Below are 24,041 nucleotides of genomic sequence, written 5' to 3'. Positions count from 1 at the left end.
TTTACAAAGGTTTCTCATTACCAAGGTGATACAAGAAATATCTCATGATGGGTAAAAACAGTGAGCTGTCTCAAGACCTTCGCAACCTTATTGTTGCAAAACATACTGGTTACACTGGTTTTATAAAACAATTCTAAACTACTGGAGGCTCCAGTAAACATTGTTGGGACCATAATCCAGAAGTGCAAAGAATATAATTTCACCATAAACTGGCCACGACCAGGTGCTCCCTATATGATATTAGACAAACGGAGGAGTGAAAGGAATTATCAGAAGGGTTGTCCAAGAGCCAAGGACCACCTGTGGAGAGCTTCAAAAAGAACTACCGTGTTTCCCCGATAGTAAGACACCCCCGATAGTAAGACGTAGTGGGGGGTTTTAGGGGGTCGGATAATGTAGGACGTACCCCGAAAGTAAGACATAGTGGGACTTTACGTTGGAAAAATATAAGCCATACGGTAGTACCGGTGCCTTTTGCTGCATTAACTGCGGGATGCGGATGGTTAGGGCTTGTTTCCACTTGCTCCGAGTCTCGCATGTGGAAACGAAGCTCTGGCGCCGGCACTCCAGAGCGGAGCGTGTGGCTCCATGTGTTCCTATGCGGCCGCACGCTCCGCTCTGGAGTGCCGGCGCCAGAGCTTCGTTTCCACATGCGAGACTCGGACGTATATCTCGCAAGTGGAAACAAGCCCTTAGAGCGAGATGCGGACGGATCTGGAGCGGAATGAGCGGAGGGATGTGGAGGCCGCGGGAGCAGCAGTAATGTTGTCCGGCAACATACAACAACACGCAGCCTTAGTGCCCTCATGTGCAGCCGCTGGTGGCCCCTCTGATTGGCCCAGCGGCTCCTGCATGATGAAGAAGCCACACCTCTACCCAGCACCGCAGAGGAATTGATCGCCATTACGGTACCAAGTAAGCAATTCACAAAATGCACCATGTAAAGTTTCCTTAACTTGCGGTACACTTACGGCACAATCGCGGCAAGTCCCCATACGGTACATTGCATGGAGACTTGCTGCGATTGCTGTGGGATACTGTATGGGGCTGTAACCCTATGGAAGGCTGTGTGGGATACTGTATGGGGCTGTAACCCTATGGAAGGCTGTGTGGGATACTGTATGGGGCTGCAACCCTATGGAAGGCTGTGTTGGATACTGTATGGGGCTGTAACCCTATGGAAGGCTGTGTGGGATACTGTATGGGGCTGTAACTCTATGGGAGACTGTGGGATACTGTATGGGGCTGTAACCCTATGGAAGGCTGTGTGGGATACTGTATGGGGCTGTAACCCTATGGGAGACTGTGTGGGATACTGTATGGGGCTGTAACCCTATGGAAGGCTGTGTGGGATACTGTATGGGGCTGCAACCCTATGGAAGGCTGTGTGGGATACTGTATGGGGCTGTAACCCTATGGGAGACTGTGATACGGAACCATAAGCAGTGCTTATACCGTACGCTATATTTTTGCCCCTAGACATGAGCGCTTCCGGTTCCAGTGGTAAAAGGAAGAGCTACACCGTGGAGTATAAAAAAGCGATTGTCGAAGAATCTTGGGGCAAAAATGTAGTGGAGTTCTGCAAGGAGAAAATGTTGGATCACCGACTGGTCCAAAAATGGCGTGCAGAATACACTAACCTGAGTGAAAAAGTGGAGAGCGGAATGGCTAAAAAGCGCAAGATTGGATGTGGTCGGCAACCAATGTATACAGAGCTGGAAAGCCTGGTCTCTGAGTGGGTTGCAGACAGGAGAGCAAAGACATTGGTGGTGACCAGGGCTCAGATTCAGGAGTATGCCCTTGCAGTGGCACCACAGTTTGACATTTCCCCTGAACAATGCAAGGCATCACAGCACTGGGTGGATAGCTTTCTTGAACGCAATGACCTGTCTTTGAGAAGATCCACAACCCTCTTTAGGCTGGAAGATGCTGAGATTGTAAAACGTGCATTTGCCTACAAGAAGTTTGTGGATGACATTGACTTCTCTAAATACAGTCTTTGCAACATGATCGCCATGGATGAAACTGCCGTGTTCATGGGTCAAGCAGCTCAAACCACCATTGATCAACGAGGTGCCTCCTCAGTGTACGTTCCCTCCACCGCTTATGAAAGTGCACGTGTCACCTGCATTTTGGCGATTCGTCTGGATGGCACTAAAGTAACACCGCTACTCATTGCAAAGGGCAAGAAGGACAAGATTGAGCGGGTTTCTGGCATTTATGTGCTGGAAACTGAAAAAGCCTGGGCCACACAAGCTGTTATAAGGAAGTAGCTTGCTTTAATGCTGCCGCTTGTTATGCAAGGGAACAAAAGAGGGATGCTGATCTGGGATGCAGCCAGCACACACCGTGCCAAAAACATGAAAAACTTCCTTCGTGAGCGGAGAATCGGCCAAACCATGATTCCTGCAGGGATGACGGCTTATCTCCAGACTCTGGATATCGCCATTAACAAGCCGTTCAAGGATTATCTGCGTGCGGAAATCAATGACTACATTGAAAACCGAATGGAGAGAAATGTACGTGGCAAGTTTGTGAAGCCCAGACTGCCAGAGATTGTGAACTGGGTTAAGAATTAATGGGATAAGATCACTGACACCTGCGTTGCAAATGCACTGCGAGCTGGCTACCTGGACAAGACCTGCTCATTTCAGGACAGTGCCGTTGCTACTTATGAGAGATATGGGCCAATGATTCAGCAGGAAATGGAGTCCCGAGAGTCCCAAGAAAATCCACAGGAACCTCAGAGTGTGGATGCTTATGATGATGTTCCTGAAGATGATGACATGGTTGTCATGGAATAAATCTGTTTTATCTTCCAGTATAACATATTCAGACTGTTCGTTCTTACCGTTTTTCATTGTTTTACATGTTATACATGGAAATACCGTCATGATATGGTTGTAACAAGACATTCTTGGCATTTGCTTTTCTAAAACTGTTTTGTGGTGAATACCATACTGTTCAGGTTGTTAATAAATGTTAATTTTATGGTTAAAACAAAAATCAACATTTTTTTCCCAATATAAGACATACCCCGAAAGTAAGACATAGTGGGACTTTTGGAGGTAAAAAGAATGTATGACACTGTCTTACTTTCGGGGAAACACGGTAGAATCAGAAAGTACAATTGTTTCACAGAAAATTATAAGTAATGCGCTCAACCTCCAAAGCCTGCATGCATGCTCACCATGCAACACTACATTGCTGAACAACAAAAAAAAATGTTCAAGCGCATTTAACCCCTTCGCGACATGCACCGTACTAGTACTGCGCTGCCGGCACTGCATTAGTTCCAGCATCAGTACTAGTACGGCGCACCGATCACCGCGGTCTCGCGCTGAGCGCCGCGGTGATCGGGTGCGGGGATCAGCTGTATGTGACAGCTGACACCCCGCAGCAATGCCCACGATCGGCGCTATCGCCGATCGCGGGCATTTAACCCCTCTGATGCCGCTGTCAGTAGTGACAGCGGCATAGAGGGGGATCGCGCAGGGACGGGGGCTCCCTGCGCTCTCCCACCGGAGCAACGCAATGAGATCGCGTTGCTCCGGTGACCCGGAAGGAGTCCCCAGATCCAAGATGGCCGCCGGACTCCTTCCGGGTCATGAAGTGACCAGGCGCTGGAAGCCAGCTAAGCTGCCTGTCAGATCGTTGATCTGACAGTGTGCTATGCACAGTGTCAGATCAACGATCTGATCTAATACAGAGATGTCCCACCCTGGGACAATGTTAGAAAGTAAAAAAAAAAAAATAGAATGTGTAAAAAAAAAATAAAAAAAAATCCCCAAATAAAAAAAAAAAAACATTTCCCAATAAATCCATTTATTTATGTAAAAAAAAACAAAACAATAAATGTACACATATTTGGTATCGCCGCGTCCGTAACGACCCGCTCTATAAAACTATCCCACTAGTTAACCCCTTCAGTGAACACCGCAAAAAAAAAAAAAAAAAAACAAGGCAAAAAACAACGCTTTATTATCATACAGGCGAACAAAAAGTGGAATAACACGCGATCAAAACGACGGATATAAATAACCATGGTACCGCTGAAAACGTCATCTTGTCCCGCAAAAAAAAAGCCGCCATACAGCATCATCAGCAGAAAAATAAAAAAGTTATAGCTCTCAGAATAATGCGATGCAAAAACAATTATTTTTTTATATAAAATAGTTTTTATTGTGTAAAAGCGCCAAAACATAAAAAAAATTACATAAATGAGGTATCGCTGTAATCGTACTGACCCGAAGAATAAAACTGCTTTATCCATTTTACCACACGTGGAACGGTATAAACGCCCCCCCTAAAAGAAATTCAGGAATTGCTGGTTTTTGTTCATTCCGCCTCCCAAAAATCGGAATAAAAAGCGATCAAAAAATGTCATCTGCCCGAAAATGTTACCAATAAAAACGTCAACTCGTCCCGCAAAAAACAAGACCTCATATGACTCTGTGGGCCAAAATATGGATAAATTATAGCTCTCAAAATGTGGTGATGCAAAAACTATTTTTTGCAATAAAAAGCGTCTTTTAGTGTGTGACAGCTGCCAATCATAAAAATCCTCCAAAAAAACGCTATAAAAGTAAATCAAACCCCCCTTCATCACCCCCTTAGTTAGGGAAAAATAATAAAATGTAAAAAAATGTATTTATTTCCATTTTCCCATTAGTGCTAGGGTTAGGGCTAGGGTTAGGGCTAGGGTTAGGGCTAGGGTTAGGGCTAGGGCTAGGGTTAGGGTTAGGGCTAGGGTTAGGGTTGGGGTTAGGGTTTCAGTTATAATTGGGGGTTTCCACTGTTTAGGCACATCAGGGGCTCTCCAAACGCGACATGGCGTCCGATCTCAATTCCAGCCAATTCTGCTTTGAAAAAGTAAAACAGGGCTCCTTCCCTTCCGAGTTCTCCTGTGTGCCCAAACAGTGGTTCCCCCCAACATATGGGGTATCAGCGTTCTCAGGACAAGTTGGACAACAACTTTTGGGGTCCAATTTGTCCTGTTACCCTTGGGAAAATAAAAACATAGGGGATAAAATATCATTTTCGTGGAAAAAAAAATATTTTTTATTTTCACAGCTCTGCGTTATAAACTGTAGTGAAACACTTGTTGGTTCAAAGCTCTCACAACACATCTAGATAAGTTCCTTTGGGGGTCTAGTTTCCAATATGGGGTCACTTGTGGGGGGTTTCTACTGTTTAGGTACATCAGGGGCTCTGCAAATGCAACATGACGCCTGCAGACCAATCCATCTAAGTCTGCATTTCAAATGGCGCTCCTTCCCTTCCGAGCTCTGCCGTGCACCCAAACAGTGGTTCCCCCCAACATATGGGGTATTAGCGTTCTCAGGACAAGTTGGACAAAAACTTTTGGGGTCCAATTTGTCCTGTTACCCTTGGGAAAATAAAAAATAGGGGATAAAATATCATTTTCGTGGAAAAAAAAATATTTTTTATTTTCACGGCTCTGCGTTATAAACTGTAGTGAAACACTTGTTGGTTCAAAGCTCTCACAACACATCTAGATAAGTTCCTTGGGGGGTCTAGTTTCCAATATGGGGTCACTTGTGGTGGGTTTCTACTGTTTAGGTACATCAGGGGCTCTGCAAATGCAACATGACACCTGCAGTCCATTCCATCTAAGTCTGCATTTCAAACGGTGCTCCTTCCCTTCCGAGCTCTGCCATGCACTCAAACGGTGGTTCCCCCCCACATGTGGGGTATCAGCGTACTCAGGACAAATTGGACAATAACATTTGTGGTCCAATTTCTCCTGTTACCCTTGGGAGAAAAAAAAAGTGCGGGCTAAAACATCATTTTGTGGAAAGAAATAATGATTTTTTAATTTTCACAATGCTACATTCTAAACTTTAGTGAAACAATTGGGGGTTAAAAGTGCTCACCACACATCTAGATAAGTTCCTTAGGGGGTCTTCTTTCCAAAATGGGGTCACTTGTGGTGGCTTTCCACTGTTAAGGCACGTCAGGGGCTCTCCAAATGCGACATGGCGTCCGATCTCAATTCCAGCCAATTTTGCATTGAAAAGTCAAATGGCACTCCTTCCCTTCCGAGCTCTGCCATGCGCTCAAACAGTGGTTTATCCCCATATATGAAGTATCGACGTACTCAGGACAAATTGCACAACAACTTTTGGGGTCCAATTTATCCTTTTACCCTTGGGAAAATAAAATATTTGGGGCAAAAATATCATTTTTTGTGAAAATTAATAAAAAATTTTTTTTTACGGCTCTACATTATAAACTTCTGTGAAGCACTTGGAGGTTCAAAGTGCTCACCACACATCTAGATTAGTTCCTTAGGGGGTCTACTTTCCAAAATGGTGTCCCTTGTGGGGGTTTCCACTGTTTAGGCACATCAGGGGCTCTCCAATCGTGACATGGGCTCCGATCTCAATTCCAGCAAATCTTGCATTGAAAAGTCAAATGGCGCTCCTTCCCTTCCGAGCTCTGCCATGTGCCCAAACAGTGGTTTACCCCCACATATGGGGTATCGGCGTACTCAGGACAAATTGTACAACGACTTTTGTGGTCCAATTTCTCCTGTTACCCTTGGTAAAATGAAACAAATTGGACCTGAAGTAAAAATTTTGTGAAAAAAAAGTTAAATGTTCAATTTTTTTAAACATTCAAAAAATTCCTGTGAAGCACCTGAAGGGTTAATAAACTTTTTGAATGTGGTTTTGAGTACCTTGAGGGGTGCAGTTTTTAAAATGGTGTCACTTTTGGGCAGTTTCTGTCATATAGACCCCTCAAAGTCACTTCAAGTGTGAGGTGGTCCGTAAAAAAATGGTTTTGCAAATTTTGTTGCAAAAATGAGAAATCGCTGGTCAACTTTTAACCCTTATAACGTCCTAACAAAAAAAAATTATGTTTCCAAAATTGTGCTGATGTAAAGCAGACATGTGGGAAATGTTGTTTATTAACTATATTATGTGATATAACTCTCTAATTTAAGGGCATAAAAACTAAGAGTTTGAAAATTGCTAAATTTTCATAATTTCCGACAAATTTTTGTTTTTTTCACAAATAAATGCAAGTCATATCGAAGAAGTTTTACCACTATCATGAAGTACAATATGTCACGAGAAAACAGTGTCAGAATCACCAGGATCCGTTGAAGCGTTTCAGAGTTATGACCTCATAAAGTGACAGTGGTCAGAATTGTAAAAATTGGCCCTGTCACTTAGGTGAAAACAGGCTTTGGGGTGAAGGGGTTAAAGTTTACTAAACAACATTTAGACATGCCTGTGAAATATTGGGAAAATATAGTCTGGTCAGATGAGACCAAAATTTAACTCTTTAGATGCCATAATACACAGCATGTTTGGAGGTCATAATGCACTGCGTATCACCGCAAAAACACAATAAGAAACAGTGAAGTTTCAAAGTGCGAACATAATGGTGTGAGGCTATTTTTCACCATACAGTACTGGCAAACTTCATGTAATTGAAGGATGAATGAATGAACCAGTGTAGCAAGACATTCTTGATAAAAATCTGCTGGCATCTACCAGGATGATGAAGATGAAACGAGGGTGGACATTTCAATAAGGCAATGATCCCAAACATACAGCCAAGGAACCTCTCAATTGATTTCAGAGAAATAAAATAAAGCTACTAGAATGGCCCAGCCAATCACCTGACCTGAATTCAATAGAACATTTATGGAAGGAGCTAAAGCTCACAGATCATAGAAGGAACTCCCAGAACCTTCAGGCTTTGAAGAGTGTTTGTGTGGTAAAATAGGCCAAAGTCACACCTGTTTCTACTCCCTGCAATAGCGAATACTGTAAATACGTGTCTGATGTCCCATGATCCAGTCCTCAAATTAGTTCAGTATTACGAATCAGATCGCTTGAGGGTGAAAGACCAACTGAGGCAACATCTTTATACTAAAGACAATTTCAGTGCAAAAATAAATCTAGAAAAGTTCATATTATGAACCATTCAAGTCTATGAAAGTTTTATAAACATTCAATGGATAATAAAGTTAAGAATTTGCCTACAGAAGTAAGCATGCCGGCTAGTTTGCCTTTTATGTGGAGAATGTATGACTTTATATTGCAGGCGTGTATATTCCGCTTCTATGGAGAACTTTTATGTTCAGACTGTGAAAGCAGTTGAGCTAAACAGTTGTCAGACAGTCCCTCGAGATGTGGAGAAAAGAACTGCCTGACTCATAAGGATAGAAGAACTTATTTTACTGATTACATCCCGCATTGTGCCTGTGTTTGTTGTCTATATGTGTGGGAAGCATCAAGCGGATTATGCTGGGAATGAAATGAGGGAGAAATGAAGACCTCTTTATTTCCACTTGTGTATCCTGCTGTTTCTGAGAAAATGGGAAATTCTTCTAGAATTGTGTAGCTACTCACTACTGTCTGCGGCGGTAGCTGGACACCGAAGCAAAATGATACACTTCATGAATGCACGTGGTGAACACGGCACCGGTCTGCCCTCTAGTTTAGTTTTTCTGAAACCTAATATAAGGATTGCACTTTAAAAACAGAGCTGATCTGCAGAAGAAAGCGAATAAAAAGACATATTAGTCTGTGGTTACTAAATTGTGCCAGTACTGACTCTGGGGGCATGGACAAACATTATTGTGGTAACATTGGGTAAATTACAAATGGTAGTATTTCCTCATGAGGTTTCTAGGATCGTAACAAGTTTCTGTAAATGTCCTAAATGCATAAAGACTTTAAATAGTCTATAGTGTGTATAGTACATAGCATGGAACCCACTGGGGGACACAGACAGAAGAGGGCCCCTGACCAAGAACAGTATTCAGGCCTTTTGCAGTCCAATATCTCATCATAATGCATACTTTCACCTGTTTTGGAGGTGGAAATGGACCCCCTCACCTCTTGGCCCCCTGTATGTCCTCGCCCGATTGATAGCTATAAAATAAGATTAAACTTCTCAAGCTGACTGTTAAATCATCACTGGGCTTATGATGGGTGTTCCGGTTTTTCTTGTAAAATTCATACTCATTCAGAGGGGTTCTTGAGAGCAGGAGCTGGTCTGACATCACACATTGAGATATGACACTTATACAGGGCAGGCTACCAATCACCAACTGAGGCAAGCCAGACCTCAACTCTCACAAAGGGAATCTGTCACCAGGATTTTGCCTCCTAACTTGAGTGTAGAATAATGTAGCAACAGAGACCCTGGTCACAGCCATGTGTCACTTACTGGGCTGTTTGCTGTAGTTTTGATTAAATTTCTGTTTTGTCAACAGGAGATTATCATTATAGGAATGGTAAATCTGCTGCCATGTAGTCATCCATATTCATGAGCTGTGCTTAACCCCATCCCCAGAACTGATTGGCAGCTTTCTGCCTATGTACACTGTACAAAACTCATCAATCAGAAGATCTGCAGCAGAGAAAACAGTGATTGTCAAAACTGTAGCAAGCAGCTCAAAAAGTGATACATCACTGTAATCGGGGTCTCTGAATCTAGATCATGCTGCTCTCAGATGGGATAGCAAGAACCTGGTGACAGATTTCCGTTAAAGGACTATGCAATAATTAAGAGTATATGGACTGTCTGAAGTCTGCCCACGTGATATTAGACCCTTTGTACACCCATAGTACCAACTTCAGGGTTGAAGATATGGTTCTGTAGAGGTTGATTTTTCAGTTATCAACTGTAAAAATGGTTATATCATATAGTCAGTAATGAGGGAGTTGAGACGTGTGTTCTACATGTTTACTCTCATAACTGGTGACTGTACAAAATGCCGTTGCCTTCATACACTAGTACACCTACCTAGTTGTCATTATTAAAATGTAAAAATGAATCCCCATATAGAAATAAACCTCCATATAACATAAAAAAATATGACTCTAATAAAGCAAAAGTATAAAAAATATGTTAGTCACAAGTTTACAGTCATAAAACTAATAATTCCCATGTAAAACAAAGTTACCAAGAAAGAAAAATGTGAGAGTATTTTGCTGTTATAGAGGTCTAGGTAATGTGGTAGGTGATAATAGCAGCAGAAATTGGGTTAGGGGTCAGTCTTAATTTTAGTCTTAGTGATTACACCACGCAGGTTTTAGTGTCCCTTGAAATCCATTATTATTAGATTCCCAACCTAGTAATCAGTCAGAAACGTATTCAGAGTATTTGACGTGTTTTTGATGTGGATTTAGAAGCAGAATCTATTTCTAAATCCTCGTAAAAAACCCAGTGTGCGCATACTATTACAATGCTGATTTTTGAAGGTACGAGTCCTGTAAGTAGAATTTGTACCTACCGGGCTTCCCCGAAAATAAGAGCTACGCAGAAAATAAGCCCATGCATGATTTTACAGGATTTTTGAGTATTCTTGAAATATAAGTCTGACTCCAAAAATAAGCCCTAGTTACAGTCCAGATGATAACGTCTAACTGGGATATGTTGGAAGGGCATGCTACAGAGTAAAAATGTAGAACTTACTGTATTAAGAAATTTGTGATTATTATGGTCCAAAGGGGTTTAAAGTATTTTGAACTGAACCTAATTATCAAAGATTGTTCCAGATTTAGAAAAATAGAGCTCGATCCCTTTCTAAATAAAAAGTGCTACAACTTTTTTATGGATTTTGTTTCAATTTCTCACCGTTTTAAGATACTTGTAAAGTTCTATTCACATCTCCATCTCAGTAGTAAATGTTGTGCACCTTATTAAAAGGATATGATGTATTGCACTGTAAAATATATTGAGATATTTCCACCAAAGGTTCCTATACAAAAATGTGCAATTCATTGTGTACTTTTTTTCTGTATCCCTCTGCACAGGAAAGTGTAGCAGATTACACTATTCTATATGCTGACTCACTGTTTGGCATACATTGGGTGGATAAAGGGCCTGTGAACATGTCCTAGAATACTCAAATGTGCGTAAAAACTAGATGTGAAAAGAGCTTTAGCAATCAGTGAATGTGAGCACTCATACTTTCACGGATGAAATTCAACTCTCATATAAAAAGGATCTTTCACCACATTTTACATGCTAAACTGGCTACATCATGGTAAAAAGGGGCTGAGAAGTTGAATTAACTTAGTTTTCATTTACTTTTTTCTCAACTCCTGAGAGCAGGACCCTATAGGCAGACAGTATTAGACCTGGCCCATTTTCATGTCTTGGGTGGGTTTCTGGGAATAGACAAAATCCAAGAGCGGATCCTTCAGAGGCTCTACTGGCCTACATGTTACAAAGAAATTGTTAAGTATCAATCGGTTCTGTCCCATCTGTCAGCTAACTGATCCAGTCTTTCACTTTTGACCGCATTGCAACGGATCTTGTTGGACTCCTAGTTAAGTCCACCAGAGGGCCCCAATATATCCTAGTGGTCATGGACTATGCAACACATTACCCAGAAGCGGTACACCTGAGAAACTCCTCCTCCAGCAGTATAGCCCGAGAGCTGGTCCATATTTTTTCCCGGACGGGCCTGCCAAATGAGGTTCTGACGGATTAAGGAACTACTTTCATGCCCAGAGTGATAAGGGAGTTGTATAAGGCCCTCCAGATCACGCAACGCAGGACATCGGTATATCATCCACAGATGGACGGCGTGTTGAAGAGGTTCAACAAAACCTTGACGTTAATGCTCAAGAAGGTCGTGGTGAAAGATGGAAGAGACTGGAATTGCCAACATTCTACCACAGTGCATTTACTTTTTCTCTGTATGAAATTGCCCAATCATAAAAAGGCAGAGTGGTACAGGTGAAAAAAAGCAAATGCCCCAGAGAAGGTCAGAACTGTCTTTCTCACTATCATGTAGTAAGACTCATATGTCTAGCCATGTCAGACTAAGATCTCACTGCTGGTGCTTAATAACAGTACAAATGCAGGGAGAGAAGTACAGCTGCCCTGTGTGTCAGTACTAACACTGCTCTGCATCGATCCCAGGTATTGTGGAATAACGACCCAATACCTGGCATGCATCCAAAGCGATGTAAATGACATTCTGCTTGCACACTACTGCTCTTCTGTCTCATGACATTATTAATAACATGACAGAGGAGAACAGTGACAGCAGCATGTCATATACCTCACCATGGATCTGTGTATTATTCCTCAATGCCATGGATAGATTCAGAGCAGAGTATGTAGTGACACACAATGCAGCTGTCATCTTCTCCTTGGACTTATACTTATAAGCGCTGGCAGTGAGATCTCAGTGTGACCTGGTTAGACGCTCCCAGAAAAGAATCTCAAAACTTCACAAGCTAATATTTCTGCAATGGAATTGAGAAGTTAAAAAATAAAAACTATTTTTTATTCTGCATTTCAGTCTCTTAATCATGATGTTGTCAAAAATCATGAGGACATCTAATATTGTGTTAACATTGGGTGTAAGAAGCACTGGGAGACTTTTCTAATATGAAGCAGAAGTTATCAAGCAGTAGGTTCCCAGAAGGAAGAGTTGGGTTGTTGCCATTCTTCTCCCATAATCCATTTTAGGTGAAATTCATTGAAATACTCCAGGCGATGACTATAAAAGTAAGCACATAGATACAAGTATAAACATATGCAAAGAAACATGTAAAAATGATATTAAAATTAGTGATGAGCGATTGTGCTCGGGTAAGCGTGCTAACCGAGTGAACTCGGCATGCTCGAATAATATGTTTGAGTCCCTGCACCTTCATGTCTCAAGGCTGTTGGCCACAACAAATGCAGTGATTGACTAACAGACAGACAATCCCTGCATGTGTTGCGTCTGTTAAACAGCCACAAGACATGCAGCCGCCGAAGTTGCTTAGTTAGCACCCGAGCATGCTTGGATAACACCTTATCCGAGCATGTTCACTCATCACTAGTTAGACTCTAACACTGTTTCTGTTTGGGATGTACCTGTCAAAATCATCCTTTTGCCTATTCCCCTGCCTCAAGCATTAAAGGGACACTGTCACCTGAATTTGGAGGGAACAATCTTCAGCCATGGAGGCGGGGTTTTCTGGTGTTTGATTCACCCTTTCCTTACCCGCTGGCTGCAATATTGGATTGAAGTTCATTCTCTGTCCTCCGTAGTACATGCCTGCACAAGGCATGTACTACATAGTACATGCCTGCACAAGGCGTGTACTATGGAAGACAGAGAATGAACTTCAATCCAATATTGCAGCCAGCATGCAGCCAGCGGGTAAGGAAAGGGTGAATCAAAAACCCAAAAACCCCGCCTCCATGGCTGAAGATTGTTCCCTCCAAATTCAGGTGACAGTGTCCCTATAAATTTCTTCCAGTATCACTGGGCTGTCAGTGGGAGTGGGAGGAAGTAATAGAGCAGCTACTAAAGATAAAGAGATGAGTCAATGCACCAATGGCCTCCTACATCTGTACATATATTACAGATGTGTTTGGAACCATAATAAGGCTGCTAAGGAAGTACAATGGGGTATTTACTCTGTCTTTTCATCCTCTCATTTAAAGAGTTTAACCGTCATTTTAATTTTTATTTCATAAATCAATAGTACACATGAAAATAAGAAACTTGGGCCATATCTAATCAGAGAAATTAGCTTCTTTCTCCTACCGGACTGATCACTCATTTTTGAAAATCTCAATTTTGGGGTAAAATCTTTATTCAGTGAAGACAGATTTTTACATTACTGACCTAGGATATGGCAGCTGCTACTGATAACATTTTATACAGAGGGAAGAGAGGAAGAGGAGAGAGGAGCTGGAGGTAGAGCTACTCCCTCACCCCCACTAGGAACTGCCATTTCCTATCTCAGTAATGTAAAAATCTGTCTTCACTGAAAATTTTACCCAAAAGTTGAGAATTTTGAAAATGAATAATCAGTCCAGGAACGGAAAGAACCAGATTTCTCTGATATGATATATTTCTTAGTCTTATGTTTCTTGAAGTAATTTTTCTCCTTACATGGAGCTATCAGTGTCTGCCACAATAGGTGTTTGCCTTCCTCTGGATCAACATGTAGGATATAAGTTGAACTCAATTGTCTGCCTTCATCCTTAAAATCTATGAAACTCTAGAAAGATCCCTTAAAGCTAAAGTATCCACAAAGTGTCTTTATTATTATTATTATTAATAATAATTTTTATAGCGCCATTAATTCCACGGAACTTTATGTTAGGAGTCGAGCTTCCTCTGCTGCACAGGGGGAATCTCGATCCGTCTCCGCTGCGGTCTCCCATTCTCCTCCAGCCGCAGTGGAGTCTGCTCAGCAGGGACGTCGATCCCAGCGTCTCGCTCAGTCTGACTCTGTGCGAAGAGTTACTGCTGCTTTTCCTGCTTCTGCCATTGAAGCCAGTGCTGGGCAGCAGCGAGTGGACGTTTCTGGATCTAAGTCCTTATTTGCACACACTGAGCATGCCCAGGGCAAGATCTCCTGTTGGAGATCGAGGGTCACATGCTCAGGTACTGCAGCACATTCCATTGGTCCTTTTAGCAGGTCCTGAAAGGGCAAAACTTCTGTAGCTGTTTCCTGTGCTGCAGCTATATAAACTGCGCATGACCGCACGGCCATGCTCTAGTATTGTCTTGTAAATATGTGTGTGTGTTGTGAGTGAAAGTCGCTCTTTAAATAACCCTCCCTATTGAATGTCTGTTCGCGGAAGGTGTATGTTTGCTATCTAGCGCCCGACTTACCCAACAGCACGTAACACACATTACAGCTACCAGTTGCTGTGTCCGCCTGTACGGCGCCGTGCGCTTGCTCTGCGCTTTCCTGACCCTAGCCTGGGTGGTTAGTGGCATCCGTCTGTGCGGCACCGCACGCACTCTTGTGCCTTTATATTACTATTTAGTTTCCTTACACACCCAGTTGCGGTGTTGTGCCAGCAAGTGTCTAATCGGACTTCAATCCTAGTTGGGGTTGAGTTCGCTGACTACTTGCGGTATGTGCGGTACCGCGGTCCTGTGACGCAACAGGATCGCTTCCTTCATGCAGGGTGTAGTTAACCCGTGCGTGTATACTTGTAGTACCGCCATATAGTCCGTCTTACTAGCAGCAGGGTTTTTACCTGCACGGTGGACCTCGGACTGCGAACGCACCTAGTTCCATTTCATCTTGTACTTGGTGCGTTCCGCCAGTCCTAACATAATACTAGCGCCAAGGTCTGGCTAGTAAATGGCGGACGATCAGCGTTTACAGCGGTACATCCAGCAGCTGGATGGAAGGTTGGCGGCTCTAGAGCGTTCAACCTCAGCTGTGGATGTCACTGCTGTCGCTGTTCAGGCTGCTAGCGTGGCTGCAGCTACCTTGTCCACTGCCACCCCTGTTCCGACTCTATCTCGCCTCCCGCTACCAGAGAAATTTTCTGGTGACAGTAAGTCTTGTAGGGGTTTCGTGAGTCAGTGCTCTATACATCTCAAGCTTCTGGCCTCTCGTTTCCCTACAGAGCGGGCAAAGGTGGGGTTTATCGTGTCTCTCCTGTCGGACAGGGCGTTGCAGTGGGCTACGCCGCTGTGGGAGCGTGGCGATCATGTGGTGCAGAGTGCTCCGTTATTCCTGAGCACTCTGAAACAGGTCTTTTTAGGACCTCGTGTCACCCATGATACGGTGCTCCAACTGTTGGCATTGACTCAGGGCTCGTCCTTGGTCAGCCATTTTGCCGTACACTTCCGCACCCTAGCATCTGAGCTGGAGTGGTCGGATAAAACCCTCATTCCTATATTTTGGAGGGGGCTGGCTGACCACGTTAAGGACGCCCTGGCCACTAGGGAGATTCCCGCCACACTGGAGGAATTAATAACAGTATCCACTCGTATTGACCTCCGTTTTCACGAGCGGAGGTTAGAGCAAGCCCAGTGTAGGCAGAGGTTTCGGCTGGCTCCCACCTTCGCCAAACCTTTGGAATCTCTAGTCCAGGCCCCTGAGTCCCATGAGCCTATGGTAGTGTCACGAGCGGGATCTAAGTCCCGGACCGCTCGCGCACTCCAGGTTTGTCATGTGTGCCAGCAGTCAGGACATCTTGCCACCACATGTCCCCAGCGGTCGAGGAAACGTCAGCGTCTAGTGGTAGTAGGTGGAGGTACACTAGACACGGCGACGTTTGCCTCCAAATTGTCCTTTAAGGGGACAATAACATTAGGCTCATCCTCCCACTCGGTAGAGCTCTGCGTGGATTCTGGGGCGGAGGGCAATTTTATGTCTTCTGCCTTCGCCCAACGTCACGCAATACCCCTGGTTATGCTACCTCAACCAGTAACGGTACGAGTGGTGAATGGGTCGACACTGCCCTCACAGATAACACATCAGACCATCCCTTTTACCCTGTCCGTGTCGCCATCCCATCAGGAGATTATATCTCTGCTCATCATTCCTGAGGGAATTGATGAGGTCCTGTTGGGGATACCTTGGCTACGGTACCACTCTCCTCACATCGAGTGGTCCTCAGGCAGAATTCTGGGATGGGGTGAATCTTGTGGGGGTAGGTGTCACCGAGAGTGAGTTCAGGTTGCTACTACAGAGGTCTATCCTCTCTCCCCAAGCAATATTGGTCTTATGCAGACGTGTTCTCCAAAAAGGCGGCGGAGACCCTTCCGCCCCATCGCCCCTATGACTGTCCTATTGATCTCTTGCCTGGTGCTGAGCCTCCCCGGGGTCGAGTCTATCCATTATCTCTCCCGGAGACAGAGGCAATGTCTCAGTACATTCAAGAGAATCTGGCAAGAGGGTTCATCAGGAAGTCGGTGTCACCTGCTGGGGCAGGGTTCTTTTTCGTGCAGAAGAAGAATGGGGAACTACGTCCATGCATAGACTACAGGGGTCTTAACGCTATCACCGTTAAGAACAAGTATCCTTTGCCCTTGATATCTGAGCTTTTCGATAGGCTTCGGGGAGCAAGGGTGTTTACTAAACTAGATCTGCGGGGTGCTTACAACCTGATTCGCATCCGTGAGGGGGACGAATGGAAAACGGCGTTTAACACCAGAGATGGGCACTATGAGTATCTGGTAATGCCCTTCGGGCTCTGTAATGCCCCAGCCGTTTTCCAAGACTTTGTCAACGACATCTTCCGGGATATGCTTTCCACCTCAGTTGTAGTCTATCTGGATGATATTCTCATCTTTTCTCCAGATATTGACTCCCACCGGAGAGATGTTGGCAGAGTCTTCGACCTCCTACGGGCAAACTCTCTTTATGCAAAGTTGGAGAAGTGTATGTTTGAGCAGGAGTCTTTACCTTTCCTGGGCTATATCATCTCCGCCCAGGGATTGGCTATGGATCCTGCCAAACTACAGGCTGTGATGGACTAGCAAGAGCCCCATTCTCTTAAAGCGGTGCAGCGCTTTATGGGGTTCATAAACTATTACCGCCAGTTCATTCCCCACTTCTCAACTCTGGTAGCTCCCTTGGTAGCCCTCACCAAGAAGGGAGCGAATCCCAAATTGTGGTCGGAAGAGGTCTCCAAGGCTTTCACTTCTATTAAGTCCCACTTTGCTAGCCCTCCCATCTTACATCGTCCCGATGTGGATAAGCCATTCCTAATGGAGGTGGATGCCTCGTCCGTTGGTGCTGGAGCAGTCCTCTATCAAAAGGATGCTCAAGGTCGGAAGCATCCATGCTTCTTCTTCTCTAAGACCTTCACGCCAGCGGAGAGAAACTACTCCATCGGGGACAGTGAGTTGCTAGCAATGAAGTTGGCCTTTTCGGAGTGGAGACACCTTCTGGAAGGTGCGCGGTTTCCCTTCCAAGTTTACACGGACCACAAAAATTTGGTCTATTTGCAGACAGCCCAGCGGCTAAATTCTCGCCAGGCCAGATGGTCCCTGTTCTTCTCCCGGTTCCACTTTTCCCTTCATTATCTCGCCGGGGAGAAAAATATCCATGCTGACGCTCTCTCTCGCTCCCTTATGTCAACTGAGGAGGAGGAAGAGGAGCCTCGGCTTATTGTCCCTTCCGAGAGCCTGAGAACCGTAGCGCCGGTTTCGCTAGAGTCTGTGCCTCTGGGCAAGACTTTTGTGCCCATTAATTTGCGACCGGAGGTTCTCTCTTGGGCTCATTCGTCCAGGGTGGGTGGACACTTTGGGACAAAGAGGACATCTGAGCTACTGGCGAGGACGTACTGGTGGCCGCATATGCTCCGAGATGTCAGAGATTACGTTCTGGCGTGTGTCTCATGCGCCAAAAATAAGTCTCCTTGACAACGGCCATCTGGGTTACTCTATCCCTTGCCGGTGGCAGACAGGCCCTGGGAGATGTTCGGGATGGACTTTGTAGTTGGTTTGCCCAAGTCTCGCGGCTGTACCGTCATTTGGGTTATTACCAATCATTTCTCGAAAATGGTGCATTTGGTGCCACTCCCACGGTTACCTTCTGCACGGGCCTTGGCAGCGTTGTTCATAAAACACATCTTCCGCCTACACGGCATGCCAGACAAAATTGTCAGTGACCGGGGTCCCCAGTTTGCATCTCGGTTCTGGAGAGAGCTTTGTCGTCTTCTCAGCATTGAGTTAAATCTCTCTTCCGCATATCATCCCGAGACGAATGGGTTGGTAGAGAGGGCCAACCAGACCTTGGTCACATACCTGCGACATTTTGTTTCAGCCAGGCAGGATGACTGGGCATCCTTGCTATCATGGGCAGAGTTTGCACTGAACAACGCCGTAGCTGACTCTACTGGACAAACCCCATTCCTCCTCAACTATGGTCAGCATCCACGGGTACCTGTGCCTATGCCCGTGTCTTCCGCAGACTCCAGGGTGGCAGACTGGGCTGTGGAGGCACGAGATATTTGGGACCGCACTCAGGATGCCATTCGGGCCTCTAAGGAGAGAATGAGGTCCTCCGCCGATGCTCATCGGCGCCCCGCTCCGACCTTTGCTCCTGGCGACTTGGTGTGGCTCTCCGCCCGTAACATCAGGCTGCGAGTTGAGTCCACTAAATTTGCTCCTCGCTACTTGGGCCCATTCAAGGTCCTCGAGCAGGTTAATCCTGTGGTCTATCGTTTGGCCCTTCCGCCACGCCTGGGTATCACTGACACCTTTCATGTGTCCCTCTTGAAACCCGTGTATATGTCCCGGTTCTCCGAGTCATCTGCTGGGACATCGGGTTCATCTACGGATGATTATGAGGTGAACGCTATTTTGGGGTGCAAGGTGGTACGTGGCAAAAAATTTTATTTGGTAGACTGGAAGGATTATGGCCCCGAGGACAGGTCCTGGGAGCCTGTTGAGCACATTCGGGCCCCGCAGCTCATTGCTGCCTTCGAATGTAGCGAAGCCCAAGGAGGGGGGGGCCCTAGGAGGGGGGGTAATGTTAGGAGTCGAGTTTCCTCTGCTGCACAGGGGGAATCTCGATCCGTCTCCGCTGCGGTCTCTCATTCTCCTCCAGCCGCAGTGGAGTCTGCTCAGCAGGGACGTCGATCCCAGCGTCTCGCTCAGTCTGACTCTGTGCGAAGAGTTACTGCTGCTTTTCCTGCTTCTGCCATTGAAGCCAGTGCTGGGCTGCGGCGAGTGGACGTTTCTGGATCTAAGTCCTTATTTGCACACACTGAGCATGCCCAGGGCAAGATCTCCTGTTGGAGATCGAGGGTCACATGCTCAGGTACTGCAGCACATCCCATTGGTCCTTTTGGCAGGTCCTGAAAGGGCAAAACTTCTGTAGCTGTTTCCTGTGCTGCAGCTATATAAACTGCGCATGACCGCACGGCCATGCGCTAGTATTGTCTTGTAAATATGTGTGTGTGTTGTGAGTGAAAGTCGCTCTTTAAATAACCCTCCCTATTGAATGTCTGTTCGCGGAAGGTGTATGTTTGCTATCTAGCGCCCGACTTACCCAACAGCACGTAACACACATTACAGCTACCAGATGCTGTGTCCGCCTGTACGGCGCCGTGCGCTTGCTCTGTGCTTTCCTGACCCTAGCCTGGGTGGTTAGTGGCGTCCGTCTGTGCGGCACCGCACGCACTCTTGTGCCTTTATATTACTATTTAGTTTCCTTACACACCCAGTTGCGGTGTTGTGCCAGCAAGTGTCTAATCGGACTTCAATCCTAGTTGGGGTTGAGTTCGCTGACTACTTGCTCGCGCTCTATGTGCGGTACCGCGGTCCTGTGACGCAACAGGATCACTTCCTTCACGCAGGGTGTAGTTAACCCGTGCGTGTATACTTGTAGTACCGCCATATAGTCCGTCTTACTAGCAGCAGGGTTTTTACCTGCACGGTGGACCTCGGACTGCGAACGCACCTAGTTCCATTTCATCTTGTACTTGGTGCGTTCCGCCAGTCCTAACACTTTACATGTGAAAAAGGGGCAACATAGACAAGTACAAGAAACATGAGCAATACAAGGCACACACAAGTACAGAAGGAGAGAGGACCCTGTCCGTGAGGGCTCATAGTCTACAGGGGATGGGTGAGGATACAGTTGGAGTGGGTACAGCTGGTTGTGCAGTGGTTCAGTAGACTGAGGATCACTGCAGGTTGTTGGCTTGTCAGAAAAGGTAGGTCTTCAGGTTCCTTTTGAAGGTTTCCGTGGTAGGCGAAAGTCTGATGTGTTGGGGTAGAGAGTTCTAGAGTATGGGAGAAGCACGGGAGAAGTCTTGTATGTGGTTGTGGGAAGGAGAGATAAAAGGGGAGTAGAGAAGAAGATCTTGAGAGAATCGAAGGTTGTGTGTGGGTAAGTACCGGGAGACCATGTCACAGATGTATGGAGGAGACAGGTTGTGAATGGCTTTGTAAAATACTGTAAAATGAGGACACCTGACAGCAAGTGTTGAATTCTCCTGCTGCACCATGACACTCCGCTCACTGATCTAACAGATGGTGTGTATAGCCACTCTCAGCACAGCAAATATATGAACCTCCTGAATGATTCATTTCCGACGTTAACGAAGAACTCTCTAAAAGGCTATTTAAACATTGGGAACCTAATTATTAACTCCTTAAATCACTCGCGTAAAATGACATGGCAGTGACTTAAAACCAGATTACAACCACTGAACTACAGCACTTCAAGCATAAATTACTAAGATGAGCATACACATTTCATAAAATGACTACACTGATTTGTTAAATCTCTTGCATATAATAAAAGGTTATAGTAACAAAATAAAGAACAAAGCCAAAGAAAACTAATAGTTCAAAACCATAAGAAAGTGTAAATATTTAAAATGATTTTTGTATGTTATACGGGATTTCACACCCCAGCCTATGTATAAGTGCACGTAGCTCTTTCAAGGACAAGTCCAGCAATACCTTTACATTCATCAATTAGAAATCAGCACGTTAAAGCACCACTCCAGCTGCTTATTTTATTTTGCTGATGGAGTGGTGCTATTAATCTAAGTTCCCTGTCTCAGTCTTATACTTACCAGCTGCTGTCTTCAGGCTCATACTCAAATGGACAAGTGCAATCAGATTAAAAAAAATTGGGCTGCACTCTATCTAATTTTATTCTATGAGTCCCAGCTCATCTGTCATTTTTTTTTCTCAGCTCAGATCGAACTGAGAGAAAAAAATCACAGCATGCTGCGATTTGCCACGTATATCAGACAAGACTTACCAATGCAAGTCAATGGGTGCGAGCAAAAAAATCACGTGGCACAACGACCATGCATGTGCCGTCCAATTTTTATCAACCCATCTTATAGAAAATCTGACATTTAATCAGCCGAATACAGTAAATTCACTGTGTGACCTGTCAGAATAGAATAGATAGAATAGATATATACACTGCTCAAAAAAATAAAAGGAACACTAAAATCCCAGATCCTAGATATCACTGAATGAAATATTCCAGTTGTAAATCTTTAGTCATTACATAGTAGAATGTGTTGAGAACAATGAAACCTAAACATTATCAATGTAAATCACAACTAATATCCCAGATAGTGTAGGACTGTCCCGATCAGAGTTACCTTGACGCGGTGGGAAGGCTTTTGTGCTATTTTTTTATCAAAAAACAGTATTACTAAAAACTCTGTTATTTAAATGCACTTTTGCTTTTTTACTAAGTTACATCAGTGTTTTTGCTTACTTTTTTCTCTTGTAGGTTTTAATATCCCACGGAGGTCTGGAGTTAGAATGATGCTCAAAATCAAAGTGGAAAATGAAGTTACAGGCTGATCCAACTTCAGTGGAAATGCCTCAAGACAAGGAAATTATGCTCAGTAGTGTGTGGCACCCACGTGCCTGTATGACCTCCCTACAACACCTGGGCATGCTCCTGATGAGGCAGTGGATGGTCTCCTGAGGAATCTCCTCCCAGACCTGGACTAAAGCATCCGCCAACTCCTGGACAGTCTGTGGTGCAACGTGACGTTGGTGCATGGTGCAAGGCATGATGTCCCAGATGCGTTCAATCGGATTCAAGTCTGGGGAACGGGCGGGCCAGTCCATAGCTTCAATGCCTTCGTCTTGCAGGAACTGCTGACACACTCCTGCCACATGAGGTCTGGCATTGTCCTGCATTAGGAGGAACCCAGGGCCAAATACACCAGCATACGGTCTCACAAGGGGTCTGAGAATCTCATCTCGGTACCTAATGGCAGTCAGGCTACCTCTGGTGAGCATTTGGAGGGCTGTGCAGCTTTCCAAAGAAATGCCACTCCATACCATTACTGACCCACTGCCAAATCGGTCATGCTGAAGGATATGGCAGGCAGCAGATCGCTCTCCACGGCATCTCCAGACTCTGTCACGTTTGTCACATGTGCTCAGTGTAAACCTGCTTTCATCTGTGAGGATCACAGGGTGCCAGTGGCGAATTTGCCAATCCTGGTGTTCATTACAAATGCCAAAAGTCCTGCACGGTGTTGGGCTGTGAGCATAACCTCCATCTGTTGACGTCAGGCACTCAGACCATCCTCATGGAGTCGGTTTCTAACTGTTTGTGCAGACACATGCACATTTGTAGCCTGATGGAGGTCATTTTGCAGGGCTCTCGCAGTGCTCCTCCAGTTCCTCCTTGCACAAAGGCTGAGGTAGCGGTCCTGCTGCTGGGTTGTTGCCCTCCTATGGCCCCCTTCACATCTCCTGGTGTACCGGCCTGTCTCCTGGTAGTGCCTCCAGCCTCTGAACACTACGCTAACAGACACAGCCAACCTTCTTACCACAGCTCGCATTCATTTGCCATCTTGGATGAGCTGCACTACCTGAGCCACTTGGGTCGGTTGTAGAGTCCATCTCATGCTACCATGAGTGTGAAAGCACAACCAACATTCAAAAGTGACCAAAACGTCAGCCAGAAAGTATTTGTAATGAGATGTGGTCTGTGGTCCCCACCTGCAGAACCACTCCTTTATTGAGTGTGTCTTGATAATTGCCAATAAATTCCATCTGTTGTCTATTCCATTTGCCCAACAGCATGTGAAATTGATTGTCAAACAGTGTTGCTTACTAAGTGGACAGTTTGATTTCACAGAAGTTTGATTTACTTGGAGTTATATTCTGTTGTTTAAGTGTTCCCTTTATTTTTTGAGCAGTGTACATAGAATAGATAGAAAAATGTCAGTCACATTAGTGCAGTGCATCTGTAGTGTAATGTTCATGTATTTAGCTAATAATTAAATAACTTTAAAAAAAAAATGGCGTGTGGTCCCCAGATGTTTTAATAACCAGCAGAGAGAAAGCTGACAGGTCAGGGCAGATGTCTATAGCCTGGGAAGGGGGTAATAGCCTGGGAAGCTCCATGTTTATCAATGGGTCTCAATGTGAGTCTATAAGAACCAGAATGAGACCCTCATAGACTTACACTGAGAGTTTGTGACTGCTACCTCTGACTTCAGGTCAGTCAGTTATAGCAGCCACAAGATGGCAGTATGGACCGGGGCGGCGCTGGGAAGAGGTGAAGACAGCAGCAGGCATGTATAATACTAAGGGCAGGGAACTTACATTACTGGCCCCAATCCAGAGCTGAAATTTAAAAAAAAATCGCTGGAGTGGTACTTTAATTGATATGTAAAGGAAGGTGTATATCCGAAGCCTCTATCACTTCAGCTCTATTCCCCACCCAGCTCCACCTTCTAATACCTCACTGAGGCGCTGGGTGGGTAACAGAGCTGGAGTGACAGAGGCTTCAGACTTCCAGCCTTAGATTCATACATATTAGTTC

At 45.0% G+C, this 24,041-nt stretch overlaps 1 protein-coding gene across 1 annotated transcript in view; it reads right to left on the bottom strand.

Moving 5' to 3' along the window:
• Window positions 1-12,343: 12,343 nt before the first annotated feature.
• LOC138656740 (UPF0462 protein C4orf33 homolog) overlaps window positions 12,344-24,041 on the bottom strand; it is a 161,520-nt gene continuing 149,822 nt past the window's right edge. The window contains exon 7 of the mRNA XM_069743950.1: window positions 12,344-12,508. Within this exon, the coding sequence (XP_069600051.1) occupies window positions 12,412-12,508 (97 nt within the window). The 3' untranslated portion in view covers window positions 12,344-12,411. The remainder of the gene's footprint in view (window positions 12,509-24,041) is intronic.

This window comes from Ranitomeya imitator, chromosome 1, assembly GCF_032444005.1.
Source record: "Ranitomeya imitator isolate aRanImi1 chromosome 1, aRanImi1.pri, whole genome shotgun sequence".
Lineage (NCBI taxonomy): Eukaryota > Metazoa > Chordata > Amphibia > Anura > Dendrobatidae > Ranitomeya > Ranitomeya imitator.
The sequence above is the reverse complement of the archived record's forward strand: the minus strand, read 5'-3'. Positions and strand labels throughout refer to the sequence as shown.